Source organism: Cheilinus undulatus, linkage group 6, assembly GCF_018320785.1.
Source record: "Cheilinus undulatus linkage group 6, ASM1832078v1, whole genome shotgun sequence".
In the NCBI taxonomy this organism is placed as follows: Eukaryota; Metazoa; Chordata; class Actinopteri; order Labriformes; family Labridae; genus Cheilinus; species Cheilinus undulatus.
Window position 1 is genome coordinate 31,761,621 of NC_054870.1, and position 26,350 is coordinate 31,787,970.

Consider the following 26,350-nt stretch of genomic DNA (forward strand, 5'->3'; position numbering starts at 1 on the left):
CTGCGCACTGGGCGAAATTATGGATAGTTGTAGCACAGCATCCGGGTTGAGATAGCAGCGATCTCTCCATACAGAGAGAAACTAGAGAGAGTGGTGGCTGCTGCCGCATCACCTGACACCACAGCCTGCCCTGTCGTCCAATAAAAAGCATCTCATCTCATCCAAATTTGGAGAAAAGATGCTGATAGGAGCAACTGCAGCTAATGCCACTGACTGAGAATGTGTATGCCATCCTGTCCTGTTTTATAACTGTAAAAATCTGTCCAGTTTAATTTTTATTTTGACTGTGAAGAGATTAAAAAAGGGTGCATTTGAATCAGTTTTATTTAAATAAAAATTCAATTCAACAGTTAAAGCTGGGCTTTCACAAATGGAAATTAGTTGAATTACAGTTTTCAGTGTCATAAAATCACAACACAGCACTTTCAAGAAATAACAATAATGCTCAACTGCAATGCAAGTCCATCCACAGGAAATAATGTAGAATCAAATGCACCAAAAATAAGAACAAGCACTTAACCCTTTGTTGTTAAAGCTCCTGTGTGGAGTTTTAAACTGGTAATTAAACAGGCTTAAATTGGTGCTGATGTCTATTTATGACCCTTAAAATTAAAGAGGATGATCAGCAACAAGATGAATTATTTAAATATAATAATAATAATTACTAATGCCTATGGTGCCTCATAGGTCTCACCATTCGCTCTAAGAAAAAGGCAGGGCAAGACATATTTTTTTAAAAACATGATTCAGGGGTGCAGATGGCTTAGCAGTTTGGTGTCAGCCACATGTATGCAGGCATCCCAGCAGGGTAGGGATTTTGGGCCCCAGAAAAGAATATTACATAGGGCCCCCCTTAGCCAGCAAGCCAAGCAACAAAAGTTGCATAATTTTGGCAAATATCTATGCATTTACATGTATTTCTGAACCATAATTTCCCGATGTATGAGCAGTATTTTTTACTATGATTAAATTCAATTTACTTGCATTGTTTGGCAGTGCTGGACTATACCATTTGGACATTTATAAGGGAAGAGCAGGGGCCCTCCAATCCATTTAGTTGTTTTTGATTCAATAATGACACTGATTACTATGAAAATAAATAAAAACAAACTTTTTATTGCAGGCTTCCCAAGGGCCCCTCCCTACTGTTGGCCCAGGCAATCAGTACCCCCCCCCCATGTCTCTCCCCTACTCTCTCCCTGTTTCTAACTTTATCTACTGTCCTTCTCTCTAAAATAAAGGCAGAAAAATCCACAAAATACATCTTCAAAAAAACAACAACAAAAAAGGCAGTTTCTACATAGGCAAGACAAAGCAGATCTCAGGGCCCCTCCATCAGACTGATACTGTGAGACACCACATCAGTCATAACAGGAATGCACGCAAAAAATTTCAAAATATTGCCCTGTCTGTAATGTTTGCAATGTGGTAATTTCATGAATGTAGCAGCCAGACTTCATTTATGAAACTGGAAATATTGGGTACTGGGAAATTACAGCATTTCCGTTCTTACAGAGATGTATGTGAGAGGGGGTGTCTGATACCTGCGGTCTGCAGATTGTCTTAACATGACAAGATCAGCAACAACAGCACTAATTGCTAAGTACAGAAAAGAGGTTTATCTAAAATATTTGTGTACATTCAGTGTCAGAGAAAAAAGTCTTAAAAACTTGCATATTAAATCTGCCAATGAAGTTCATCCAGTGAGATCAAAAGCATTGGGGGAAAATTGATTTGCCTTTCCTTCCAACACCCTAAAACAGAGCTATTCAGCTTAATTTAATTTAGTTCTAAAATTAACACTGATCTGTTGTCTGCATCTGTTTTATTTTCAAAGTAGAAGAAATATTTTTGTTCGGCTTCCTGGCCAAGAACATGTCTACAGTGCTAAAATGCGTGCACTTAAATGTTCGAGTGGAGAGCAGTGCATTTGTCAGGCAGGTATAAGATGATAACTGCAACACAGTTGCAAAACAAACTGGAAAATAAATGGGACTGATCATCATACAAATGTGATAAAACTTGCATATTTTGTTTAGAACAACTCGTGTGGATTATCCTTAAGCGTAAGAAGTCTGCTAAAGAGCCCTCTAAAATGACCGCGGAGGCCTGACCCGGACCCAGGGCTTTCAGCAGAGTAGCTTGCCGCAAAATATTCATTCTAACCTCAGGCTGCAGTACATCTACCAGTCACTGCCCCTAGAGTGCAGTAGAGCATCACTGTAACCCCTCTCGTGCTACGCCTGACTCTTCTTCGGTGGTGAGCTTGCCATGTTTGCGGAAGCTCCGTTACAGCAGCTAGCTAAAGACTCGTAACTGGTTGCTGTTACATTACACGCTGTGTTTAAATACCCATCATGAACCTACCTAAAGGACCAGACTCATTGTGCTTTGATAAAGACGTTTTTATGAAGGTAGGTAATCCCTTTAAATTACGCCTCGTTATGTTAAGCCTACGATAGCTGATGCTGTCAAACTAGCTAGCATTAGCTAAGTCACTGTTGATAATGGATGCTCCTGGTTCTTAAACATTTTCCAATTTATTGACTTTAAAAGAATTGAGAGTGTATGCTTGCAATCTTCAGTAACAGTCTGCTCAGCTGAATACGTCTGTTGTTAATGTTGTCATGTGTATATGAACCACCACAAGAGTAACACACGTTAGTAATGAAGTATCTTCAGTGTATTTGCTGTTTAATCTTTCAGTCTCAGTCCCTGGTCTGGTTCGTTCTCTTCATCTTTTTGACAGCAGCATTTAACAGCGTATAATTAATTATATGACTGATTACCAGGAGCTGTTTCTCGGTGTTTCTATGTCTGAACCTGTTCTCTTTGTCTGCAGGATGATTTCGATGTGGATCAGTTTGTGGCGGAGTGTCGGAAGCAGGTCCAGCTGGAGGAGATGAGAGAAGACCTGGAGCTCTACTATAAGCTGCTGAAAACGGCCATGGTGGAGCTCATCAATAAGGACTATGCCGACTTTGTGAACCTCTCCACCAACCTGGTCAGTTTAGCCATGTTGTACATTTTGATACTACTATTACCACTATTAACAACACAACACAAAATCAACTATAGTTTGGGGGGCAGGTGTAACTAAAAACACTTCAGCGGTAAGGGATATGAACAGGCATGCTCATCATCATTGTTGCATTCTTGAGAAATATAATCTTTTAACTTTTGAAAGTTTTACAATTTTGACATACTTGTTCTGTATATAAGATACTACAAGGACTTGCCCCATCTCCATTATTGAATACATAGAGCTGAGAACTAACTGTGGCCAAACCACCAGTACCACTCAAGAGGGGACTGTGAGGGGCCGCTCAGGCACACAACATTTGGACAGACTGTGCTGTTAGTTAGGGGCAGTTACATCTGGAACAGTATAGCACCTGCAGTTTGGGAATGCCCTTCTTGCACCACCCTCAAAACCTGGTTCAAGTCAAACCTGCACTAACTGCTGCAGCATGTGATACATATATGTATGTATGTATGTTCATGCTGCACCAATCTGCCTGACATCCACTTTATGTTTATCTTCTGTTTTGTGTAATGCATGCTTACATTTATGTACAGTGCTTAACAAATTTTAAAGACCACCTGTCATAAAAAGGAGAAAACAAATATTTTAGAAATCTTTCAAAAACTTGTTTAAAACTAAAAATTTTATTGTTATTTATTTAGCAAATAACAAACTGAAACAACTAAATAGTCCTTTTTCACACATATTAACCAAAAAACTTTGTGGCCTCCTTTGGTCTTGATAACAGCTTGCATTCTTGCTGGCATTGTTTTTATGTACTTTTCCACAGTCTCTTTTGTTATTGAGTTCCAAATAGTTTCTAGCTGTTCCCACAGACTTGCTTTAGATGAAACTTCAATCTTTGAATCTACTAAATCCAAAATTTGTTCCATTGGATTCAAATCTGGACTTTGACTTGGCCAGTCCATCAGTTCCAGTACTCCAGATTCCTTTTTCTTGGTCAAATAGTCTCTGCACAGCTTTGAAGTATGCTTGGGATCATTGTCATGTTGGTATATGAACCCACGACCAATCAGATTCAGTCCAGAAGAGAGAAGAGATTCCATGATGCACTAAGATGTTGTGGTAGACGTTCTTGTTCATAATACCATCTATTTCCACTAATTTGCCCACGCCGTATCCACAGATGGAACCCCATACCATAATGGAATCTCCACTGTGTTTCACTGTGGGTGCAATGCATCTGGCATCAAAACGTCCTCTAGCTTTTCTGCGGACATAAACACGACCATGCTGACTGAAGAGTTCAAACTTGGACTCGTCTGTCCAGAGTACCTTCTTCCAGTCATCAACAGTCCAGTGTTTGTGCTCCCTGGCAAATCTGAGGCGTTTCTGGATGTTTGCAGGCCTCAATAATGGCTTCTTAGCAGCTATTCTTCCCTTTAAGCCTTGTTCCGTCAGTCGTCTGCTTATGGTCATTCTGGAGACTTTCTCAGACTCTGATCTAGAAGCATTCATCTCTGCCTGAAGATCAGCAGTGGTCTTCCTTCTGTCTCTAGTACTTCAAATCTTGAGGTGTCTGACATCTGCTTCAGTTAACTTTGGTTTCCTGCCTCTCCCTTGGCACATTTTGTAAGTACCAGTCTCGGCAATTGACTCCAAAGCATACTTGACCACACTGTAAGAACACTTCATGTCTTTCCCTATTTGTCTCAGAGACCATCCAGCATCATGAAGTGCTTTAATGCAGACTCTTTCATTTTCAGTGAGCTGTCCACGTTTTACCATTTTGAACTGGAATGAGGAATTTCAAACTGAATTCACCTTTTTATACCCAAATTTGAGCCGGCTCACTGGGCTTCTCTGAGAAGTCAGAAATTAATCGAGCATAACATTCAACCTCTAAAACTAATTTTTCTGTTCAGGAATGCAAGTAAATAACTGTAATTTGACATATTAATCAAGAAATGATAATGTGCTTTACTATTTTTTCAGTTTTTTTGTAAATCAGTAAATTTGAAAATTCATGGATAACAATAATAATTACATTTTAGCATTAAAAATATCATTTGGGTTAAAGCGCTTCTACATATTGGTGTATTAACCATTGCAGAAACATAAAAAATGATTTTGGTAATTACCAATGCTGTTAATTTAGGGCAGCTGTGGCATTAACCTTTCTTTGGGTGGTGGTCGAATAAATTTGTTAAGCACTGTATGTATGCATGCATTGCACTAGCCTGCTTTATATACTATAACTGCTATATGTATTTTTGACTGTTGTTTTGTCTCTATGCATGACTTTATTGTTGTATGCATGTGTGGGTATATATGTGTCAATGTACCTTTTATGTAGCATCTGTCTTGTACTTGTATTGGTGGCAGGGGTGGGTGGAGTCAACTAGAATGTTTTATTTATTTTTTTTATATCAGCTATAACTGCTACAAGTTCTCTCTTTTATATAACCTGTGGTACCTTTACCTGTGTGTGCAGCACATGCATGTGTAAAAAATACTCCTTGAACTTGGAATAGCACTTGATAACATGCACTCGCACTCTAAGTCATGTATGTTATTTAGCACAGTTTACATTAATCTTGTTATTGTGTGTTTGCACACTGTTAATATTGTTGTTCTATCTCTTTATGTGGTACCTGCCAAGGCACTGAAGATGTAAATTAGCAATTTTAATAACTCTGGCATGTTTACATTTGTCTTTTATGCTTGTATTCATTAATGTGCTCTGTTTCTTTTGAATAAGTAATTTGCTAAAGTACTTAATAAATTAGGACAAAAGATACTAAAAGATGATTAACATGAAATATAATATATGGTTTGTTTAAGAAGCGATTTAAGGTTGAAAATGTTTTTTGCTATCTTAATTTATTCTGCAGAGAAAATTACTGTTCTACAGTACAGGCATTTTGACAGAGAAGATCAACTTTTTATCTTGAGCCTTGGCTGTGGATCAACTCAAAGGCCCTTGTCCAAGGATCTTGGGCAGCAAGCTGGCACATGTAAAGTTAAAAGCCTGTTATTCAGTCAGAGGCCAGAACATGCTGTGCCCAAAAGCCAAACAGTAACAACATGCTCTTATGAAATAAAAATGTGCTCACCACACAGTGCTCATAGTTTAAAGTAAATCTAAAAACATGAGGGTTGATTGTGTCTATTCTCAGAGCTCTGTACTCTCATTGCAGGTGGGGATGGACAAAGCCCTTAATCAGCTTTCTGTACCACTTGGACAGTTAAAGGAGGAAGTTATGGTACATATTTTGATTAACATATTCAGTATGCTTTAATTTATTTACACCATAGAGTTGTTTTATCATGTAGGGATCTGACTGTCTTGTATTGCAGAGTCTACGGTCCTGTGTGAGTGAGGTGATTGAAGCAATAGACAGCCAGCTTTCCAAACAGGAAGACCTACAGAAAAAGAAGGTTTGGTTCCTTAGAAGCTTGTTTAACATGTTTTATTCATTGCAATAAAAGGAAGATGTGGTAGTTTACAATGCACTGTGACTGGTATGGATTTTGTGTTTGAGCCGCCTATATTTAACTCAGCACAGGCTATAGACCTGGTTTAAATTTCTTCAAACCTTATCAGTTTCTTTAACTAATCCAGATTAATACAATTATTTAACTATTACTCTTTCATCCATCAGGTGTGTGTTTTGAGGCTGATTCAGGTGGTGCGGTCAGTAGAGAAGATTGAGAAGATCTTACACTCACAGAACTCAAAAGAGTCCAACTCTCTGGAAATCAGCAGGTGAGTCACTCACAATACTGGCAAACCAAAAACGTATAGGGCTAATAATTTGTTACAAAATGTGAGTAGGACATTTACGAAGGAGATGCAGTTTCATATTTGCATTAGAGTAGTTGCTCTAACTAGTTAAGCGACATCGGTGTATTTGGAGTCCATTGACAGATACGTTATGTATATATCATGTTTATCATCCTATTTAGGTTTGTGAGCAATGCGTTCAATTGTCAATATATATATATACAACTTTCAAAAACATGTAAAGGGTACTTGGCACATTGGTGACTTAAACAATTTAAGCTTGATTACTGTGATGCTGAACTTACATATCCAACTTCCTGATCAAACCTGTGTGTATGCAGTCCCCTTTTAGCAGGACAGATCCTGGAGAGGATTGCGACAGAATTCAACCAGCTGCAGTTTCACGCTGTGCAGAGTAAAGGCATGCCTCTACTGGACAAAGTCAGACCTGTAAGTGGAATCAATTCTGTCAGTCTGACAGCTGATAAACCAACAACTATTCACTTGGTTAATCAGTTTGTCAGACTGGCTGCCTTTCTGCCAATCCATCAATCTTGGCATTATTTGGAAAAGACAGTCATTATATCTGCAGTGTTGACTTTATGTAGATAATCTGTCAAGGTGCTTTTAATTTTTGTTTTTTAGCTGTGTATGTGATATGTTTTTTCCTTTGTCAGCGTATTGCAGGGATCACCTCCATGCTGCAGCAGTCTCTGGAGGGTTTGCTGATTGAGGGTCTGCAAACATCCAATGTGGACATGGTGCGTCATTGCCTGAGGACGTACGCCACCATAGACAAGACTCGAGATGCTGAGGCCCTAGTAGGACAAGTGCTTGTCAAGCCATACATGGACCAGGTAAATGTGCCACATTTTTTTGGTAGAATCTTTAAAACTTCTGCTTTTCTGAAATCTTTAGGATTGCAAGAACATCCTCTCGTATTCTTTGTGTCTCTCAGGTGATAATAGAAGAAGTAGTGAAGTCCAATCCAAATGGGCTCCAGCTGATGTACACGAGACTGTTGGAATTTGTTCCTCATCACTGCCGACTGCTTAGAGAGGTCACAGGTGGAGCTATATCAAGGTACTCATGTTATAATGAAGGCAAAATCACTCTCAGCATGCCTACATTAAGTCTTACAAGTCTTGCTTTACTTGAAAAGCAAATTGTACGCACTCTTTTGTAGAGCTGTTGCAGTCTAACGTGGCATACACACCTTTTATATTTGTTTATTTAATGTAAATATTATATAGGCACTCTGCATACTAACCTAACATATGCTTGCATAAATGGGGTCAAGTTTTCAGATTCTTCCTAAACTGTAACTCCTGGATATGGCACATAAATGACTTTTTATTTGCTTCAACATGCCAAACTTCCTTTTCGTCTCAGTGACAAAGTCGACATAGTGCCAGGTTATGATTTCCTGGTGAACTCTGTGTGGCCTGAGATAATCAAAGGGATTGAAGAGAGGTTGGCCTACCTCTTCAACCCTGGAAACCCTGACATATTCTATGAGGTACACCATTTAAAAAGCTGACTTACATGTGCATTCCTTTTATTCAAGTCATTTCATATTGTATACTGTCACACTATGCAGTTTTGATTAAATACTTGAACCTGTCTATGTGTGTGTTCCTACTGTTAACTCTCTATCTTCTGTTGTAGCGTTACAGTGCAAGCATGGATTTTGTTTGGAAGTTTGAGCGTCAGTGCAGCTCACAGGCCAGTGTGAAGAGACTGAGGGCTCACCCCTCATATACAAGCTTCCACAACAAATGGAACCTGCCTGTCTACTTTCAACTACGGTACGATTTCATCAAGACAAACGTTTCTCCACCTGTGGGACACACTGTCCGTCATTAATGAAACTTGTGTAGAAATCAGTGCAGATTTCAGTTCAATTCAAAACACTTTATTTGTCCCTGAAGGGCAATTAAAAGGCACAGAGAGCAGCAGCATGGACAGACACTCGACATTTAAAACAGAACATGTGCAAATAGCAAGAAATAAATAAAAGGAATGGGAGGTAGTGCCTAAAGACACTCAGCTCTAAAGTGCTATGTGCAGTCAGTGCAAGAGGACAACTGTCTATTATGGGAGAGAGCATCAATGTGATGCTGTAGTACAGATGGGTTAGAGTTTAGGAGCTGGACTGCTGTGGGGATGAAGGTAGCTCTTCTTCTTTGAGTCCTGCAGCCTGGACAACGCAGTCTGCGGCCTGATGGTAGCCACTCAAACACAGAGTGGAGAATGTGTGAGGGATCTTGGAGTGTCCTGAGAGCATTATGAATTGTCTGTTAATCACAAAGAGCAGACAGAGCTTTGACAGGACGTCCAGTGATTTTGGAGCAGACTTTTGTGATGGTATGAAGGCATGTCCGGTTTTGCAGGCTGATTGAATGGAACCAGCAGGTGAATGAGAAAGAGAGTACACTTTCAATGAAGGAGTGGTAAAAAGTCACCAAGATGTTTGAATTAACCCCAAAGTATCTCAGCTTCCTGAGTAAATATTGTCTTTGATGGCATCTCTTGAGGATCTCCTTGGTGTTGGAGGAAAACTTCAGGGAGCTGTTGAAAATTGTGCCTAGGTACCTGCATTCATCCACAACCTCCACTAGCTCCTCCTGAATGGTGGTGGTGGCAGCCTCTGCCAGCTGTCTCGGCTTGTTGGAGAATGTCACAGTGACTTCTTCAGTCTTCTTAGTGTTCAGCTAAAGACAAACGTCTTCACACCAGGTGACAAACTCCTGCAGTACAGGGCCGTGGTGTAGTGTGGAGGCAGGAAGCAGAGAGAGCAGGACTGTATCATCAGCAAATTTCATGAGATGAGTTAGGCTGAGTGGTAGTAATCCTCTCACAGCAAGTTCACCTGGGATTAATAAAACAAGCATATCTCACCAAAAATGGTGTTAAAATGGGCACGTGTTGATAAATACAGCTTAAAACATTCATAACTTGAATAACACACACCTGAATATGGAATGTAATTTTAGCTTACATTTTAAAGCTAAGATCTATAATGATCTAATGAAGTTAAAAAATGATTTTGAATAGAGAAAAAGTAAACGTAGGATGATATTTGATAAGACTAGGTACACTTTAAATGATTTTCACTATAAAGGGACCCTTGTAGTTAGAAAAAAGAAAATAAGACAAAGAAATGATATGTCAAATTATGAATCAGAATCCGTCTCCAAAAATCATAATAAAATAAAACTTGATATAATTCAGTCCCAATCAAATTGCCACTTTTTTAAACTGTTTTCCAATGAAGAAGTGTTCTAGTTGCAATCTCTGCCACAGCTCTATTTCCTTTGTCAGCCTGTCTCTCTTTAAAGCTACTTCCTGCTTAAGATGCCTGGCATGCGCTCTGATTGGCTGCCAGTGGCTAAGCAGGATTTGGAGCATGAGAAAGCAAGATTTCAGCGATGCCATTTTATAATGCTCCTTATTTTATTTCAAGGCATCACATTACTATCTAAATGTACATTTAGAACAATATTATCAATACATTTAAATATTTCTATATTTTCGACATTAGAATGACAGAATCCAGCCATTTGTAACAAACTATATGAGTGTATCCTACAAAATCTTTATGTTATTATATTTTGTTCACACATTACACTCCAACTTATAAACATCCCTTTTTACATGCATGCAGGGTTAAACAGTTAAAATTAGGCTTGTCAGCTTCACTGAATATGACAAGACATCAGTTAAGGTTAAATTTCTGTGCAGCTTGTATTTTTGAGGAATGCCTGGTTTTGCTGTAAGGGCTCAAGAGACAAGCTTTGATTAAAATTGCAGCCTGTCAGCATTTTTCTTGTGAAAAAGAGCACAAGTTGGCAGATGTTCTCCAGCATAGAAAAGCAGCTTTTACAGGACTCTGGAGCATTGTTTATGGGTGTGAGTTTCATGCACGAATGATGACAAGAAGTTAAATGTAAATGGAGTATGTGTGTCAGCGTATTATTATATATAGGCCATAAACATGACAGTGGACCTTGAATTACTGCCTATTGATCAGTGTGAAAAAAGAAGAGCAGTTCTTTTGTTTGTTAGAAAAACACTCACAATGTAAAAAGTACAGCTTGTGTCCTCATTTCACAATACAAACTTGCATGATTCAGCTTCTCTGGAAAGTCCAAAGTTTCCCACGTCACGGGCACCTGCATGTCCCAGCTGATACATAAGATCATTGCAAACTGAATGTTTTGTTCTACCTCCTCCTGTATCTGTGCTGTTTGTTTTTCAGGTACAAGGAAATAGCAGGAAGTTTGGAGAACGCCATAAGTGATGGACTAGGGGCAGCACCAGGTAGGCATATCCTGCCAGGATCACTTACTTTTATTGAACATCTTTTTAAATACACTGACACGTTTGTTTTTACCCAGCTGGTAGTGCCTACCACCTGCAGGTGTCTGAGGTGTTGTGGTCCTGCCTGGTGAGATGTTGGTCAGACAAAATCTATCTGTCACCTCTGGCCCACCGGTTCTGGAAGCTCACGCTGCAGCTGTACTCACGTTATGCCAAGTTTCTTGATGAGGTGAATAACCATGGGAGGACTGCAATGATTTAATTACTAACATAAAGAGCAGTAATTTTACAAAAGTATAAAAGTCAAAAAGCTAATGTGCAGTTAGCTGATTTTATTCTTCATCTTCTTTGGTGTCCTCTTAGGTTTTGACAAAGACTCCTACTCCTGAGGTGACCAAAGAGCCAACCAGGCCTCTGCCAAGCTCAGCCTCCTCCACCTCCAGTCGGACATCATTAGAGGAGGGTGGCAGTGAGAGTGGAAGTCCTGCCTCACTGTCGACCAAACAGCTTGTCTACATCGCAGCTGATGTCCAGAAGCTGCAGGAGCAGGTGTGGGCACAAACATTGTGTTGATCCAAATATAAAGTAGAGCGTTTTCCTTTAAACACATTCTGGGTGGCTCATCTTATATCCACTGTCATGATTTTTAATGTACCAGGCTGATAAATGATGACCACCTGGAACAACATGGCTCAGAAGTAGGTCAAATTAAGCAGGAAAGGCAGCGCTATGATGCCACTTTTAAAGTAATGATTATCAATGCAGCATTTTTTTTTGCATAAGAGCACCATCCCTGATCTAGAAACTAGTGGTCAATCTGACCGGCTCTCCGCTGTATGAACTCATGCGTTGAAGGTGTAGATAGTCAGTGACATAGACAGACATTCATCGTTTATTGTCTCCATAAATGCACAGAAGTATGGAATTTGTATAATACTGTTCCTAGTCTTGAGGGAGGAGTTTCTTACAATAAGACCAACATGACAACTGCATATATTTTTAATTTCCAAACATACATTTAATTTTAAACCTACAGATTAAATGTGCCCATGTGAAAGCTCTTTGCATTTTTTCTTCCAGATCCCAGAGCTGTCAGAGATGGTCAGACAGAGATTGGAAGCAAACGGATTCAAAAACTTTGCTGTCGTTGAAGGTGAGCCATCCATCCAGTAATGTTTTAAGTTGTACAGTTTCTCTCTTTTTTCTGTAATTGCTGGGTTGTACTCTTCAATATTGTTTCTGGAAATGAGGAAAAACTATGCTGGAAGATTCCAAGGCGCTTTAACTCAATAATATTGCCCTTGCATCCACTGTTGACTTAAATGAAAAGTGTTATACTGATGAAATTCCAGTTCTTGATCTGCTTCTTGCTTGAATATGGAGATCATGCCAAAAGACGTGTCAGTGCAAACCCTAGGCTAGTGTTTGCTGACATTTCAAAATGTTATGGTTCAATTTCCATCAGCCTTTTGAAAATGACATCTAAGGACAATATCTCAGCCACAAAATAATCTCAGTCTTTATGTTTACCTTTAAATTTATTGGTGTTTTTTCCTATTCCAGATGCTCTTTCGGACTCAAAGGCTTGCCTGTCAAGTAGCATTCCCACTCTGAACACCAAGATGACCCAGCATCTCACTGAGCGCAGTTGTCGCTTCCTGAAGAGTGCCTCTGAGGTTCCTCGACTTTATCGCAGAACTAATAAGGTCAGCGAGCTGCAAACACAACGCACATTTATATTTTTTCCCTATATGTCATAACTTAAGGTGCCTTGTGACAAACATTAGCCATGGCTGGCCTGCTTCAGACAAAATCTGGAGCTTTAATCCACTGGAAAATGTGAGATGGCTTATTCATTTTTTTCAATGAAAACAATGCCACTTTATTAAACATATTGTCTCAGCTTATGCAATTTAATACATGAAAACATGATTGGGGTACAACTTCTTGCTGTAGAATAATATATTAACAAACTAAATGATATTTTGGTGTATTGGTGGTCACACTTATTACGAAAGTGTCCATAAAAAGGCTAATTATTTTTAAGTCATAACTATGCAGTGTATTACAGTTTCACTCCCTAAAACACACAAAAATATGTTGATGACTCATCCTGCTCTCAGTCAGCAAAAACACATCAAATGACATGCCCGCCTTTAAAATTGATCCATCATTTTCGGATTAGGTGAGATGCTTCTGACTGCTCTAAGCAGTGTCAGCCACATGTCTCTCTCTGACTTCCTGTTTAGAAACACACAACTAAGTGGAACAGGGCAGTGCTCTGCCAACAATTCAGTGGAACTTCAAGGAAAATCACTCATCTTTATTCATCTGTCAGTTTCAATCAAGAAAATATTAAAAAATGAACCTAAGCAAGCAAAGGAAAAGCTACCACAGACACACTATAATGATTTATGATTAGGCACTTTGTGTTTGAAAAGGCTGCAGGATTAAGGAATGAAATAAATGAAACTTGAAATCAATGACCTGAAAAATTGCTTTGGAAAATCATTGGTAGCACACAGTACAAATTCACCAATAATGTTTAATCACCAATGTGATATTCAGCTTTTATAAACAACTATTTTGGCTTTTGATTCAAGGCTAAGAAAATAACTAATCTGATTTTTATTCTTTTTTTTCAAGAGATGCATTTCATACATTTTTGTAAAGCAGTTTTTTAAAGATATATTTTGGGGCATTTTAGGCCATCTGATTGCTGCATAGTTGTGAAATATATCCTGATACACAGTTTTACCTTAAAGGTTTGTTATTGTAGGGATTAAGGTCACATGTAAAATGAAACATTAACAGTTTTTTATTGTCAACATGAAATGCTGAACATTGATAATTTTCTCGAACAAAGCTTCTTAACCCAATCAACTGATGAAATAGAAATCTTTAAAAAAAGACCTGTTTTTAAAGCTTTTCTGTCAATCAACCATTCTGTTGATCAGGATGTGCCGGTGCGTGCCTCAGCCTACATGGACAATGCCTTACGCCCGTTACACCAGCTGCTGACTGATTCCACAGGCCTGGTTACCCCTGGCACTGCACAGGAGTGGCTGAGAGTTACACTGTCTGAGTGCACACAGAGGTGAGCAAACAAATAAACACCTGCAAACATAACTAGGCTGGGATTTAGACCAAGTGTTAAGGAATTAACGAGTATGGCCTGTGCCTACAGTTAACAGAAGGACCTGTTTAAGCTAGTATAAGTGACGGTTGTATTAGAAGGATATCTTTGGAGCTTCAGCTCACATGGTACGTTTCTCCAGCTTACATTTCCATCTTTGTTGTGCTCAGGTACTATGAGACAATCTCTGAGGTGCTAAGCTCAGTGAGGAAAATGGAAGAAAGTCTGATGCGACTGAAGAAAGCGAGAAAGGGTGCAAGCACAACTACAACAGCAGGAGCAAATGGTGGACCCACAGACGATGGCAAGATTCGACTTCAGCTGGCACTGGATGTGGAATACCTCGGAGAACAGGTCAGTGGTAAATGCGCAAACGTGTTTACAAAATGACCGGCAAATCCTGATACTGCAGCGTGATCTCAAACTCAGTTTTTCTTTCTTTTCCTTTTTGTACTGTTATGTTCCCCAGATCCAGAAGATGGGACTTCAACCAGGTGACATCACCATGTTCTCCACTCTCATGGATCTTGTAAAAGAGGCCCGAGAGCTTGCTGAACAGAACCAGTGAAAGTTTTAATGATGACTGATATCAGTGCACATGTTGCACTCATCCCTGCATTTTCTGAAGACTTGAGAGGGAAACTGAAAGATGTGGTGACAGGTAATAATAAACTAGCTGAGAGAATTTTAGGACAAGGAGTGACACTACTGAGATTTGTTTTCATCACTGACATTAAGGCACAAATAAGTCAGCAACAGGAACTTCCTATAAGTTGATGTGTGAGACTGGATGTTCAGTACTCCTACTGTTGGCATGTTAACAGATGGGACTTAAAGGTACCTCCAAATTGTTTTCTTTTTTAAACTAAATGACTGATACCGGCTGCTTATAGTATACTTTACTTATAGAATATTACTGTATTGATCATATATAAGGGATATAAACTCAAATCTCTATGAGAGAGAGAGAATGTGAATGTCTGCTTGGTGAAGGATTTATCAAAAAAAGAGAATCTTGTTAATATGTAAAAATTGAGTTTGTATATTATAAATTCTTTAACATATTCAATAACTTGGGAATAAAATGAAGAACTTTGGGTAAAGTGTTGAATTTCTGTTTCATATTTAGAAGAAATAACAGGCCACAAAAGATTGCCAATGTGACTGTTCTACTATTATATACATTATTTTCAGGATTTAATGACTTCAAAAGGATTTATCTACGGCATTTGGTTTTGACTTTTTTTAAAACAATCATTTTCATTTTGGATGAATCTTTATTTTCTCCACGAGGTGATACATTGTTTGGTTTATTAAAAAATAGATTTAAAAACTTTATAATGGCTGCAAAATAGCACAGAACCCAAAGTAACACTTGCATAATGTTTGCTTTGTCTGCCAAATACAGTAGTACCTATTTTGAACTGATGAAAAATTATTTAAAATTATCTGAACACATCTTACTTATGGTACAGAAACCATTAAAACTTCTGAAAGTTTTTTTCCTGTACATTCTACTACTGATTTTTATTTATCTCTCACATGCTTTCACAATTTTCACATTTTCCTTCAAAATACCAAAAAAGCTACATCACTCTTGAGTATTGTGTACAAGCCAGTAAGTCAGTAATACACGCAATGCAGCAGGTAATTTCAGTTGAGCATTCTGGTTAGATTTTCTGAGTCCTGGTTTTCTGCTCGTTCCCTCTGACTCCATGACCAGAGCTGAGCAAACCCACATGCTCCTCCCTGTGTCAGAGCTGGGGTCTGTTTGCTAGGATGCTTTGACTCAGTATCATGAGAGAGAGTTCTCCAATGCAACTGATTTATCCTCTAAAGTTGTGTATGAAACAATGCCCCGCTGTTTTCCGTCTGAGATAGTTAAACGAGCACTGGATTTCGGCAAGAGATTGTAGCACTTTCGCACAATTCATTAAATTCTTGCAACAAGTCTGACACTTGTAATGCAGGAAAATCCTGCAATCCCTTAATCTGACACGCCAGATGGATTTGTTTCACACATACATCTGGGAAAGCTTCAACAGGAAACGTTTGAGAAAAGGCAGAGGCTTTGAAAGTAACTCGGAGTGTGATTGGGTGAACGTTCTGTCTGTCACATCTCTACGGGCCAATCAGAGCAACAAAACACGTGACATAGCTACTATGGAGCTGCACGTGCGCAGCCACGAGGAATAACGCGAAACATGGCGACTGTAGACATGTAAGTACTGGACTTTTGTCGTTTTCGAAAAGAAAACAACTCAGTGCTGTTCTTTGTTCTTTTAACGAAGAATTGTCGTCAAGTTCTGATAAAACTGGCGCTTTAGCAGCATCCACGCTAATCTCTTCCTCCATAACTGCACCAGCTCTTGCTGCTGCTGGTAATGTCACGACTCTGCTGCGCCTGAAAGTACTGCTCCTCGTCGCTGATTGGTCCTGTCACTTTCTAACTGGGCCCAAACGGTTCAGATGAGAGCTTTGCAAGATGGATTTGCCAATAGAAAAACAATGAAATGGGTGTATCCATCTGCTTTGCAAGGTTAGCAATCCCCCCATCATTTCAAAACTCATTCATCTGGAATCAATAGACTGGTGGACGACCCTTTTTTTCTTTTTATTCCTTGCGTGTATGTTTCTCCTAGCGCCTGATGCTTTTGGCAATATTTTTGACCGTTATTTACGCTCATTAATAACCAACACCAGCAGATGCCATGGCAGCCCAAATCATCACTGACTGTGAAAACTTCACACTGGACTTCAAGCAACACTGATTCTGTGCCTCTCCACTCCTCCTCCAGACTCTGGGACCTACAAGCGTGGAGAGGCACAGAATCCATGTTGCTTGAAGTCCAGTGTGAAGTTTTCACAGTCAGTGATGATTTGGGCTGCCATGGCATCTGCTGGCATTGGTCCACTGTGTTTTCTGAAGTCCACAGTCAACGCAGCCATCTACCAGGACATTTTAGAGCACTTCATGCTTCTTTCTGCTGACAAGCTTTATGGAGATGCTGATTTCATTTTCCAGGACTTGGCACCTGCCTACACTGCCAAAGGTACCAAAAGCTGGTTCAGTGACCATGGTGTTACTGTGCTTGATTGGCCAGCAAACTGGCCTCACCTGAACCCCATAGAGAATCTATGGGGTATTGTAAAGAGGAAGATGAGAGACACCAGACCCAACAATGTAGATGACCTGAAGGCCACTATCAAAGCAACCTGGGCTTCCATTACACCTGAGCAGTGCCACAGGCTTATCACCTCCGTGCCACGCCACAATGATGCAGTAATTCATGCAAAAGGAGGCCCAACCAAGTATTGAGCACATAGAAATGAACATATTTTTCAGAAGCCTCACATTTCTGTTTAAAACATCTTTTTTTTATTGATCTTATGTAATATTCTAATTTTTTGAGACACTGAATTTTGGGTTTTCTTATCTGTAAGCCATAATCATCAACATTTCAAGAAATAAAGGCTTTAAATATTTCACTCTTTGTGTAACAAGTCTATATAATACATGAGTTTCACTTTCAGAAAAGAGTGACAAAAAATATTGAACTTATTCATGATATTCTAATTTTTTGAGATGTACCTGTAGTGAAGAAAGAGAAAATTAGTAGATAAAGTCAGTTGAGGACAACCAATCATCATAAAGAACATTTACCAAAATACATAATTTCACCTTTTATAAATATGTCATATGTTACAATAAACGGTTTCCTGAATAGTTTTTTGGTTATTTGTTTGTTAAATCTTTCAGATGTCAGACTCATTTGCATGTGGGGACGCCTTTTTGACAGCATAGGTCAACTTTACACTTTATATTGGTCTGATAGAGTCCTGAAGTTAGTCCTGATGTGGCAGGACAGCAAAAAATTTCAATTCCAACCCTGTCATTCATACATGCATAGATAGATAGAAAGAAATTAGAGAATCACACATGAACACCATGATTCTTTTAAGTGTTTGTGTTGGTGTCCCCCCCACCCCGAAAAAGCTGTAAACCTAGGGGAACCATTGAAAGGCATCCCATGAGAGCTATCAAGCTGCATCCTCAGGAGTTGATGCGGTGGTTCCAAAAGTGGACTGTTATAAAATCATAACAAAGTTCATCTTTTCTCTGTGATTTCATCCAAAAAGTTAAACCTAGATTTATCACACACACTGAAATCTTTCAGGACATTTCTCAGCTCAACGCTGTCAGCCATCTACCAGGAGATTTTAGAACACTTAATGCTTTTATCTGCTAAGAAACCTTATGGAGTTACTGATTTCCTTTTCTATCAGGGTTTGGCACCTGCCTACACTGAAGCCAAAACTACCAGAAACAGGTTTTCCTGACTGTGGTATTACTATGCTTGACTGGCCAGCCAACTGGTCTGACCTGAACCCCGCAGAGAATCTCTGGAGAAATTTCAAGAGGAAGAAAGAAACCTGGGCTTCATAAAACTCCAGCAGTGCCACGGACTGATTGGCTTGTGACGATCCTGCTGGTTGCCAGTTGGCTGGTTGTGGTGTGTTTTGTTTTCAGGAACCAGTAGGTGTGGCCTGGCGGGCGATCAGGGTCAGGATGCGGCTTGAAAACACCTGGGCCCTGTGTTCTCATCATTATAAGAGCAGGCGGGTCAGTGCCTTCGGTGGAAGCTAGGAAGGAGAGGCTGAGAGACCCTGCTCCTCATTTGACGCCCCCTCCCCACCTTAGTTACATTTTTTGTTAGGTTGCTTTACCAACACTGGACTTTCTTTAATATTATTGTTGCATTTAACTATTTGTTGTAAATAAATTTATTTTTTGTTTCAAAAAACTCCGTGCCACCTCTCGTTATTTGTCATCGGCTTAGAGCCGGCCCTGACAGGCTTCGTACCACATTGCATTACTTCCTGCTAAAGGACCAAGTACTGAGTGAATACGTAGATTGACAGAATTTTCCAGAAGGTCGATATTTCTGTATTATAAATAATTGTTTGAGTGGTGTTTGGGATATTCTGTTGTTTTGCAAAAGTAGAATTTTAATTTTCATGAGCTGTAAGCTGTAATCATCAAAATTAAAATATAAAACACTTTGAAATGTTTCTGTTTGTATGTGATGCATCTAAAATTTGTGGACATTTCACTTTTTCAATTCAACTACCGGAAAAAATACTTTTTCTTGATATTCTCATTTATTAGGATGCACCTGTTCATCTCTAGAAGGACTTTCTAACCATGTGGGGAAAAAGGTGGATATGATTATAATTTAAAAAATTGATGTTTTCATATGCTAAAAATAAGCAGATGTATAGAAGGTGATGAGATATATCAACAACAAGATAAAGAACCAACCTTTTTTAGTTTGTCCCTCAAAATTGCACATCTTGAGGTAGATGTAGCACAAACTATCAGTGCCAGGTTGAATGACCTGTAGCTCATTGTTCCCCTTCTGTCCTCTCTCCTGAGCAATTATTGAATTGATGAATAAAATTCTGATTAGATACAAAAATACTCCATCTGTATTAGGATAAACATGTTTTATTACAGTAATCACAAAAGGTAACAAAACAAAAATAAACTCTTAGTTACAATATACAACGTATTATTCATCATGGTTACTGTACCTACTCTATGGAAAAATACTGTACAGAACTCTGCTACAATACATTTTACTTAAGAAAAACAAAAGTAAGAATTTAACAGGCTCGGTTTAAAATAGAAGGGTTTCATAAATACTGAGTCAGGGAACCATGAGGACTCCTGAGTTTCTGAAGAGAGATTTAAAAACAACACTGTTTATGTCGGTAAATCCTTTGTGAGAAGAAGTGCCTCCTGTTTTGAGTTTATGATCTTAGTGAAAAATCAGCTGAATTATCGATTTCGGCCCCTGGATTAACTTCAAGTTTTACTGTATGTAGCACATTATATAAATCAATCTGGTAAGCTCTATGTCAGAGGTTTTTGGTACTGTTTAAAGAGTAGGGTTGTTGATCTTGCCCAGCATGAGGATGGCATTTGAATTTTCCTCAAAGACAGAAAAGAAGAACGGCCGGTTGATGGACAGTCCCAGTGGGATTCCTTCTTCCTGGATCCTGTCCTGAGGTTCTCCATCCTCTGACATCTCAAACATGACCTTGTTGATCACCTTGAAGGAAATATAAGAATATGTCATTAATGGGTGTAAACACAGTGATTGTTTTGTTGCAGTATAAAAGGAGGATGACCTACCTTATCTATAGTGAAGGGTTTGCTGTTGCTGAGTCGGCTGAACTCGGCCTGAGATCCCAACAAGCTAGACTCAATTATTGGATCCATGTTGGTCAGTAGGTCATGCATATCAGTCACAGAAGACATGGAGAACTTTGGGAGTGTGAGCTCCAAGAGGCTGAGAGGATGGGAAGAAAGGTAGATAGTTGGAAATGTCAGGGTGAAAAATATTTAAAGGTCCTGTGGGGACCAATTACACAGTAGAAATGATACGTAATTGACATATTTTCATGTATGAAACAATTGATTTTTGCTTAGCATGGTGGCTTCTTAAGTCACAATTACCTTGGTCATGATGCTAATTCTGTTTGTTCGTTGATAGCTATTTCTTTTGTGTTAGCACATTATGTTAACAAACTAAGATAAACAACCCAGTCCCAAACTTAATTTGTTAGCACTACATTGGAATCATACAACATGCCAAATTACACAAAGAGGCCTTTAATTTTAGAAAAGGCGATTCAACACAAACTGCTGCATTAGAACTGAATTACACAGTTGGCTAATGGCTGCTAAAATGCTACAGCCAAGAAACCAGTCATCTGATGCAGAGGTAGTCAACATGAAGCCACATAACAAAGGAGTTGAAGGAATTCTGCTTCATCAGTTTGTGGCCTTGTTAACATCAACGTCAAAGAGAGACTATGTTTGGGTTCTTTAAATTGTATAAACTCACCCTTCATGAAGCCTCTCATACCAGTCAGACATGACGTCAGTAAGCAGCTTAGACTCGATGTTATGCAGGTTGGACCCCTCATGAGGCAGGACGATCAGCATGTGGGACCGCCTGCTCAGGGAGAGCTTCACAACTGTGCAACGATTAACCTTTGTGACATCAAAAGAAACAGTTAATTTATCAGCCCACCAGAGAGGCTTTGGGAACACAAACTTACACAAGAACATTTCTAATTTACCTTATCATTCAGGTAATGGTACCGGCCTGTGTGGGTCATAAATGGAGCCGTTACTGTGGTTGTTTCATCCACATGAAATTCCTGCATGGACGTCCTCTCTGGTTGGAAGGCTGTCCTCCAATTTCCTGAACAGACACAACCAAAAAACAGTCAGTAATGCAAAGCTACTTATAGTTTGTGGGACTAGAAATGTTAATAGTTAGGTGTATCAGAACATGAGTCAAACAACATGAACAGAAAACTCCTAGATCTGAATGAACAGAGGATGCACAGGATTTATAAATGATCCAATTTTCATCTTCCCTAATAGAATTTAAAAAAAAAGCAAAATAGTGTAAAAAAGTATAATCCATTCCTGATAAAATGATAGAAGGTATCAGGTTTTTACCAGGCATTGTCCTCAACTGTTTCAAAATGAAGCCATTATTGAAGTACAAAAACTGCAATTCCCCAAATGTCCACTTGAGGCAGGCTCCAAAAGCCCTGGAAACTCCATACACAGCCATGCTGAGATGTACAGTATGCAGACAGACATGAATAAACAGAAATACACATATTTGCAGTCTGCCACAAAAATCAAACTTAGTCCAGATAGATAATTCATGTGTTTGCACAAACTGTACAGGGGGGAATTTTTTAAAATGTCATCTGTTCTGATGAAGTCAGGGCTTAGAGTTCATACATCTGTAGAATTGGGGTGTAGTTGAACTTACTGACAGGCAGGCACATCACAGATATTTCCTAGGAGGTTTAAGGCCGTGGCTTTACCTCACTGATTATTTCCTAGGTTGACATGTTGTTTTGACTTTCTGACTTTTCAGTTTAATCTGAACCTAAAAGATTGGTTAAATAGTTTTCAAATCTCCTCTGGACCATGCCCGGACCAAACAGCCAGACCTTGGTCTGATCAAAAGAGGTGGGACCAAACTGAACCCCGGCCAGTTCTTGATGCCAGCATTATGACATCTGTTGTTCATTTGCAATAACTACAGTTTGAAACTAAAACCAACCGAACCAGATATTTACAATGTAATGGTATGAAACCATCCTGAGGGTATTTTAAATATGCACAATTAATTTGTAAATCTTCAGGTCCCAGAACACAGACCGGGTGTTGCAGCTCAGAGAATGAAATAGGTTAGTTCTGTGCGGATACGGCAGGTGTGAGGTGAGGAGACGTTAAGGATTGTCTTTTCAGCCCTACTTGCTGTTAAGCATTCTGTACTCAGGCAAGTTGCATTCACAGCCATGAATCATGCCCAAGGCCCCCTCTTTGTATTAACACTGGTCAAACGAACCAGATTTCAGAGTGAAGTGTACTTAGAATTGGGCCTAAGCCCCTAATGTGAAACCACCTTGAGACTATTCCCATGTATTATGTAATCGAAAGCTGAGGTCAAACGCCAGCGACCAAACAACACCTCCTTAACAACAAATCACAACCCAACTTTCATAAATATCTACATCATATCCAAGTGCCTTTTAAAAAATTTATTCTGGGCCTTCTTTCTTTTATTAGATAGAGATAGGACGGTGGTTAGAGCTGGAAACAGGTAAAAAAGAGTGGGGAATGACACAGGCTGAAAGAGCCACAGGCTTGACTTGAACCCAGGCTGCCTGTGTGCATGTGGTGCGACCTAACCACAAGGCCATCTGCGCCCAATATCTGAGTGCTTTTCATGAAAAATTGTGGTTTTGATATGAGAAGAAGTGACGTAACAAAGAGTTTGAGACATACCCTTCAAATAAGAGCACACCATATACTTTTTCCACATATTTTTCCCAGGCCCACTTCTGTGAGCATCTGAAAGTCCACTCTTGGGTCCCAACCCACCAAACAAAAAAAGACAAACATATACTGACCTTGGAATTTGAAGGAAGTGAGAAACAGGAGGTCGTTGCTGGGGTTCAGATTATTAAATATGCTGGCCACCTTTCCGCCTGATGTCTTCTCCACAAAGCTGTTCACCGCCTGCTCTGCCTCCTGAGGTTTGGAGAAATCAATGCCACGGATGAACGATGAATCAGAGAAGTCCTGCGTGCCTTGAACAAAGTCCTCAGAAAGTTCAGCGTCCTGGCGAGAGAAGGTCCACACATGGGTTGTGATTTCATCTTTGGGCCCGTCGTCTACCAGGGAGTTGATACTCTGGAGGGTCTTGAGGACCTTGTGTCCGTCAACTAGGGATACACAGTCCTCTGGGTCGGTACCACTACTCAGGCCCAGGAACAACTGGAACAAAAGGAGAGGAGGCAATTGGACAAAATTTGTTTCATTTGTACAGGACCAGACCAATCATTCACTCATTCAAATTTGACAAATTAAAAGTAAAGTTGTTCCAGTATCAGTACTGGTGTGATCCTTAAAAACAGCCCATAATGTAGTAACAGGTGTTAGCTAGTATGCCAGTAAATACCAGAATTGTTAGCTACCCTTAAAACCTACAGGTCAGAGGTTGGCCCATTCTTAGTCCAGGTATCACAACCAGTATAAGGAAGATAAAGAATTGAAAAATCTAAATCAAAAACCTGGATCATCCTTGCAGTCGTCTTGGATGCTCCCAGGTAGAAAGTCATTAGGGATCCAAAGCTGCTGAATGGAGAGAGGAGGGTGTTGTTGCTTTGCTGCATTCTGCTGAGAGCCAGGTACATCCTCAGACCCAGAAGGTTCGACAGCCCTGCCAGAACTGCTGTCCTCTCAGTGATGTTCTGCTTCTGAGCATCCACTCTCAGTGGGTCCCTGCTGTCTGGCATCAGGACTTCAATATCAAGGGGTGCAACTGGAAGTGTCCTGTGAGGCTTGGGTATCAGGGGATGCAGGGTCTCACAGCTGACATTTTCAGCTGCAAAGAGACTGAAGGGATGGACGTAGACTCGGTTAGCGGTGCTTCCTGAGAGGAAGCAGCAGAGTAAGAAGAGGGCTAGATGCAACGGTTGCTGGATCTTCATGGTTACCTTTGGAAAGAGTTCCTTCTGTGGAGGGAGACAGAGAGTTTTAGTTTAGGTTATTTCTCTAGGGAGCTGCCAGTGTTTTGGGGAGGAGGGTGGCTAGTGAATGGTACATTTTCGGGAATCTGGCTGGATCTGGTTTCTGACTCCGACAGGATTGGCTGGCAGGAACATTGGACATAGAGCGGCATGGCAGTGATGGATTGATCGCTCTTTGTTTGTCCTTTCTCTTTCTGGTTGTTGAATGAGAGCAGGCATTACCCTTTGCAGCCGAGGTCGCTTAGATAATGGAGACGTGTCAACTACGTACGTCTGTGTGTGTGCAGATTTGCTTGCTTTTACACACCAAAAATATTTTTCACGTTTAGTTACCGCTTATTTGAAAGGTGCCAAAGTGGAGTTCAGATTTGGGATGCGAAATGAGAGTGCTTTGGATGTCAGTATCATATTAAAACTAAACTGTTACTCCTGGAAAACTGTAACAATTCATGCAGTATTTTCCTGAATCTAAGATGTAAAACATATTTATGTGAGAAAAAAAATCTTATTTCACATTTTCTTTGATGCCCATTGCATCCTGTTGCTGCATGTCCTGAGAACTGCAGAGTAAACTTTGCATATAGTTTGATCTGACTTTTCTTCTTTATCCTTATTTGACTTTATTTGTCAAATTAAGATAGATGTTTGAAGCTGAATTCCATTATGCAAGAATGGAATTCTACCTTTAGTTGGATATGCAGAAAAGTGGACTGATGGACTTTTGGAAGAGGTGAGCAAACATGAAATTTTCCTCTGTTTGGGCACGTACCACAGGACATGGCCTTGGCCCGACCCTTTATCAACAAAACCAGAGCACTCAAATGTTCTTATACACTAATAACCCACCTGTGCATCTGATGACTGAGGAGCAGTGATTTAAAATGAAGCCGATTTATGATCACAGATGTTTTTCACAGGATTTTAGAGAAATGTGTTGTAGGCCTCATAATTGTAATGAAGGAGAAGGTGGTCTAAAAGGTTTGAGTCAAAGACTGATTGACAGAAGTACTTGACTTGACTGTTTAGATTGTGATTTGATAGTTTTGAAGAAAATAGAGTCCAAATCCCACTACTTTTACTCAAATATCCTCCTAATTTCTGGCAGGTTCATACATTAAGCAATCACAGGTGACTACTGCAATAAAGTCAAAGTTGTCTCTTACCTTGTGTTTCTGCTTCAGCAGGAGGTCCTGAATGAGGTCCTGACTCCTCTACTCCCTTATTTTAACCCAGCTGGCCGACCAGCCGGTGCTCCTGCTCTGGTTACTGATTAACCAAAGCAGCACTGAACCAGGGGCTCTGCTGCTGTGACTCACAGCTCGCTTTGCACGGACGCACTTCTGCTAGAAATAAATAGATCTGACAGAGAGGAAAGAAAGACCACCCAATGTCCCCTCCACATGTTGACTTTAGGAGTGATGATGCAAGCGCATCCTGGAGGGGGTGAAAGGAGAGCTCATTTCACAAAAGAGGGGTGGGGAGCGTGAGGACAGGCAGGCTTGTTTGTGTTTGAGTGTGACTCACTGAAATGTCACCAGATTGTGGAGGTGATTATTTGTGAAGGGGGAGGAGTGATTGTGAGAATGCGCACGTTCTTCAATATTTGGCTCAAACAAATATCAAGTAAACAAGTTTCAAACTTGAATAACTTGAATCAGAGTGATAAGAAAGGGGATTGCTGGAAATATTTAGATTTCAACACCCTATTAATTTAGCATGCATGGAGAATTTTATAGAGAAAACACACTGATCAAAATCAAACATTTAATTTCAAACCTTGAAAAGTACAGTATATGCTTTTATTGCAGTTTTTCCACACAGACTCCTCTGATATTCAGTCAGTATTTTCAAGCATTTCACAACTTTTTCAGACTTTTGTTGCCACTGTCTCATCTTTTTTTGGGAAGTGTTGCTAAAATACAAAATGGGCATATAATTTCTGAAAAACAATGACATTTTTTGGTTTCATGTTCAACTCTAT

General features: G+C 39.7%; 2 protein-coding genes across 2 annotated transcripts; one reads left to right on the forward strand and one right to left on the reverse strand.

Moving 5' to 3' along the window:
• Nucleotides 1–2,270: 2,270 nt before the first annotated feature.
• On the forward strand, nt 2,271–15,329 carry cog2 (component of oligomeric golgi complex 2). The gene is made up of 18 exons (XM_041790175.1): nt 2,271–2,414; nt 2,843–3,004; nt 6,187–6,252; nt 6,347–6,427; nt 6,652–6,755; nt 7,115–7,223; nt 7,451–7,630; nt 7,732–7,856; nt 8,166–8,292; nt 8,442–8,581; nt 11,035–11,096; nt 11,174–11,325; nt 11,460–11,645; nt 12,177–12,249; nt 12,660–12,802; nt 14,054–14,193; nt 14,403–14,586; nt 14,702–15,329. Exons 1-18 carry the CDS (start codon nt 2,358–2,360, stop codon nt 14,798–14,800), a joined length of 2,190 nt encoding a protein of 729 aa, XP_041646109.1. The 5' UTR covers nt 2,271–2,357; the 3' UTR covers nt 14,801–15,329.
• Nucleotides 15,330–19,725: 4,396 nt separating this feature from the next.
• agt (angiotensinogen) lies at nt 19,726–25,718 on the reverse strand. The gene is made up of 7 exons (XM_041788884.1): nt 25,533–25,718; nt 23,911–24,354; nt 23,248–23,614; nt 21,385–21,509; nt 21,147–21,295; nt 20,432–20,588; nt 19,726–20,348 (listed from the first exon to the last, which is right to left on the reverse strand). The coding sequence occupies exons 2-7, from the start codon at nt 24,328–24,330 to the stop codon at nt 20,175–20,177; spliced, it is 1,392 nt and encodes a 463-aa protein (XP_041644818.1). The 5' UTR covers nt 24,331–24,354; nt 25,533–25,718; the 3' UTR covers nt 19,726–20,174.
• Between the last annotated feature and the right edge of the window lie 632 nt (nt 25,719–26,350).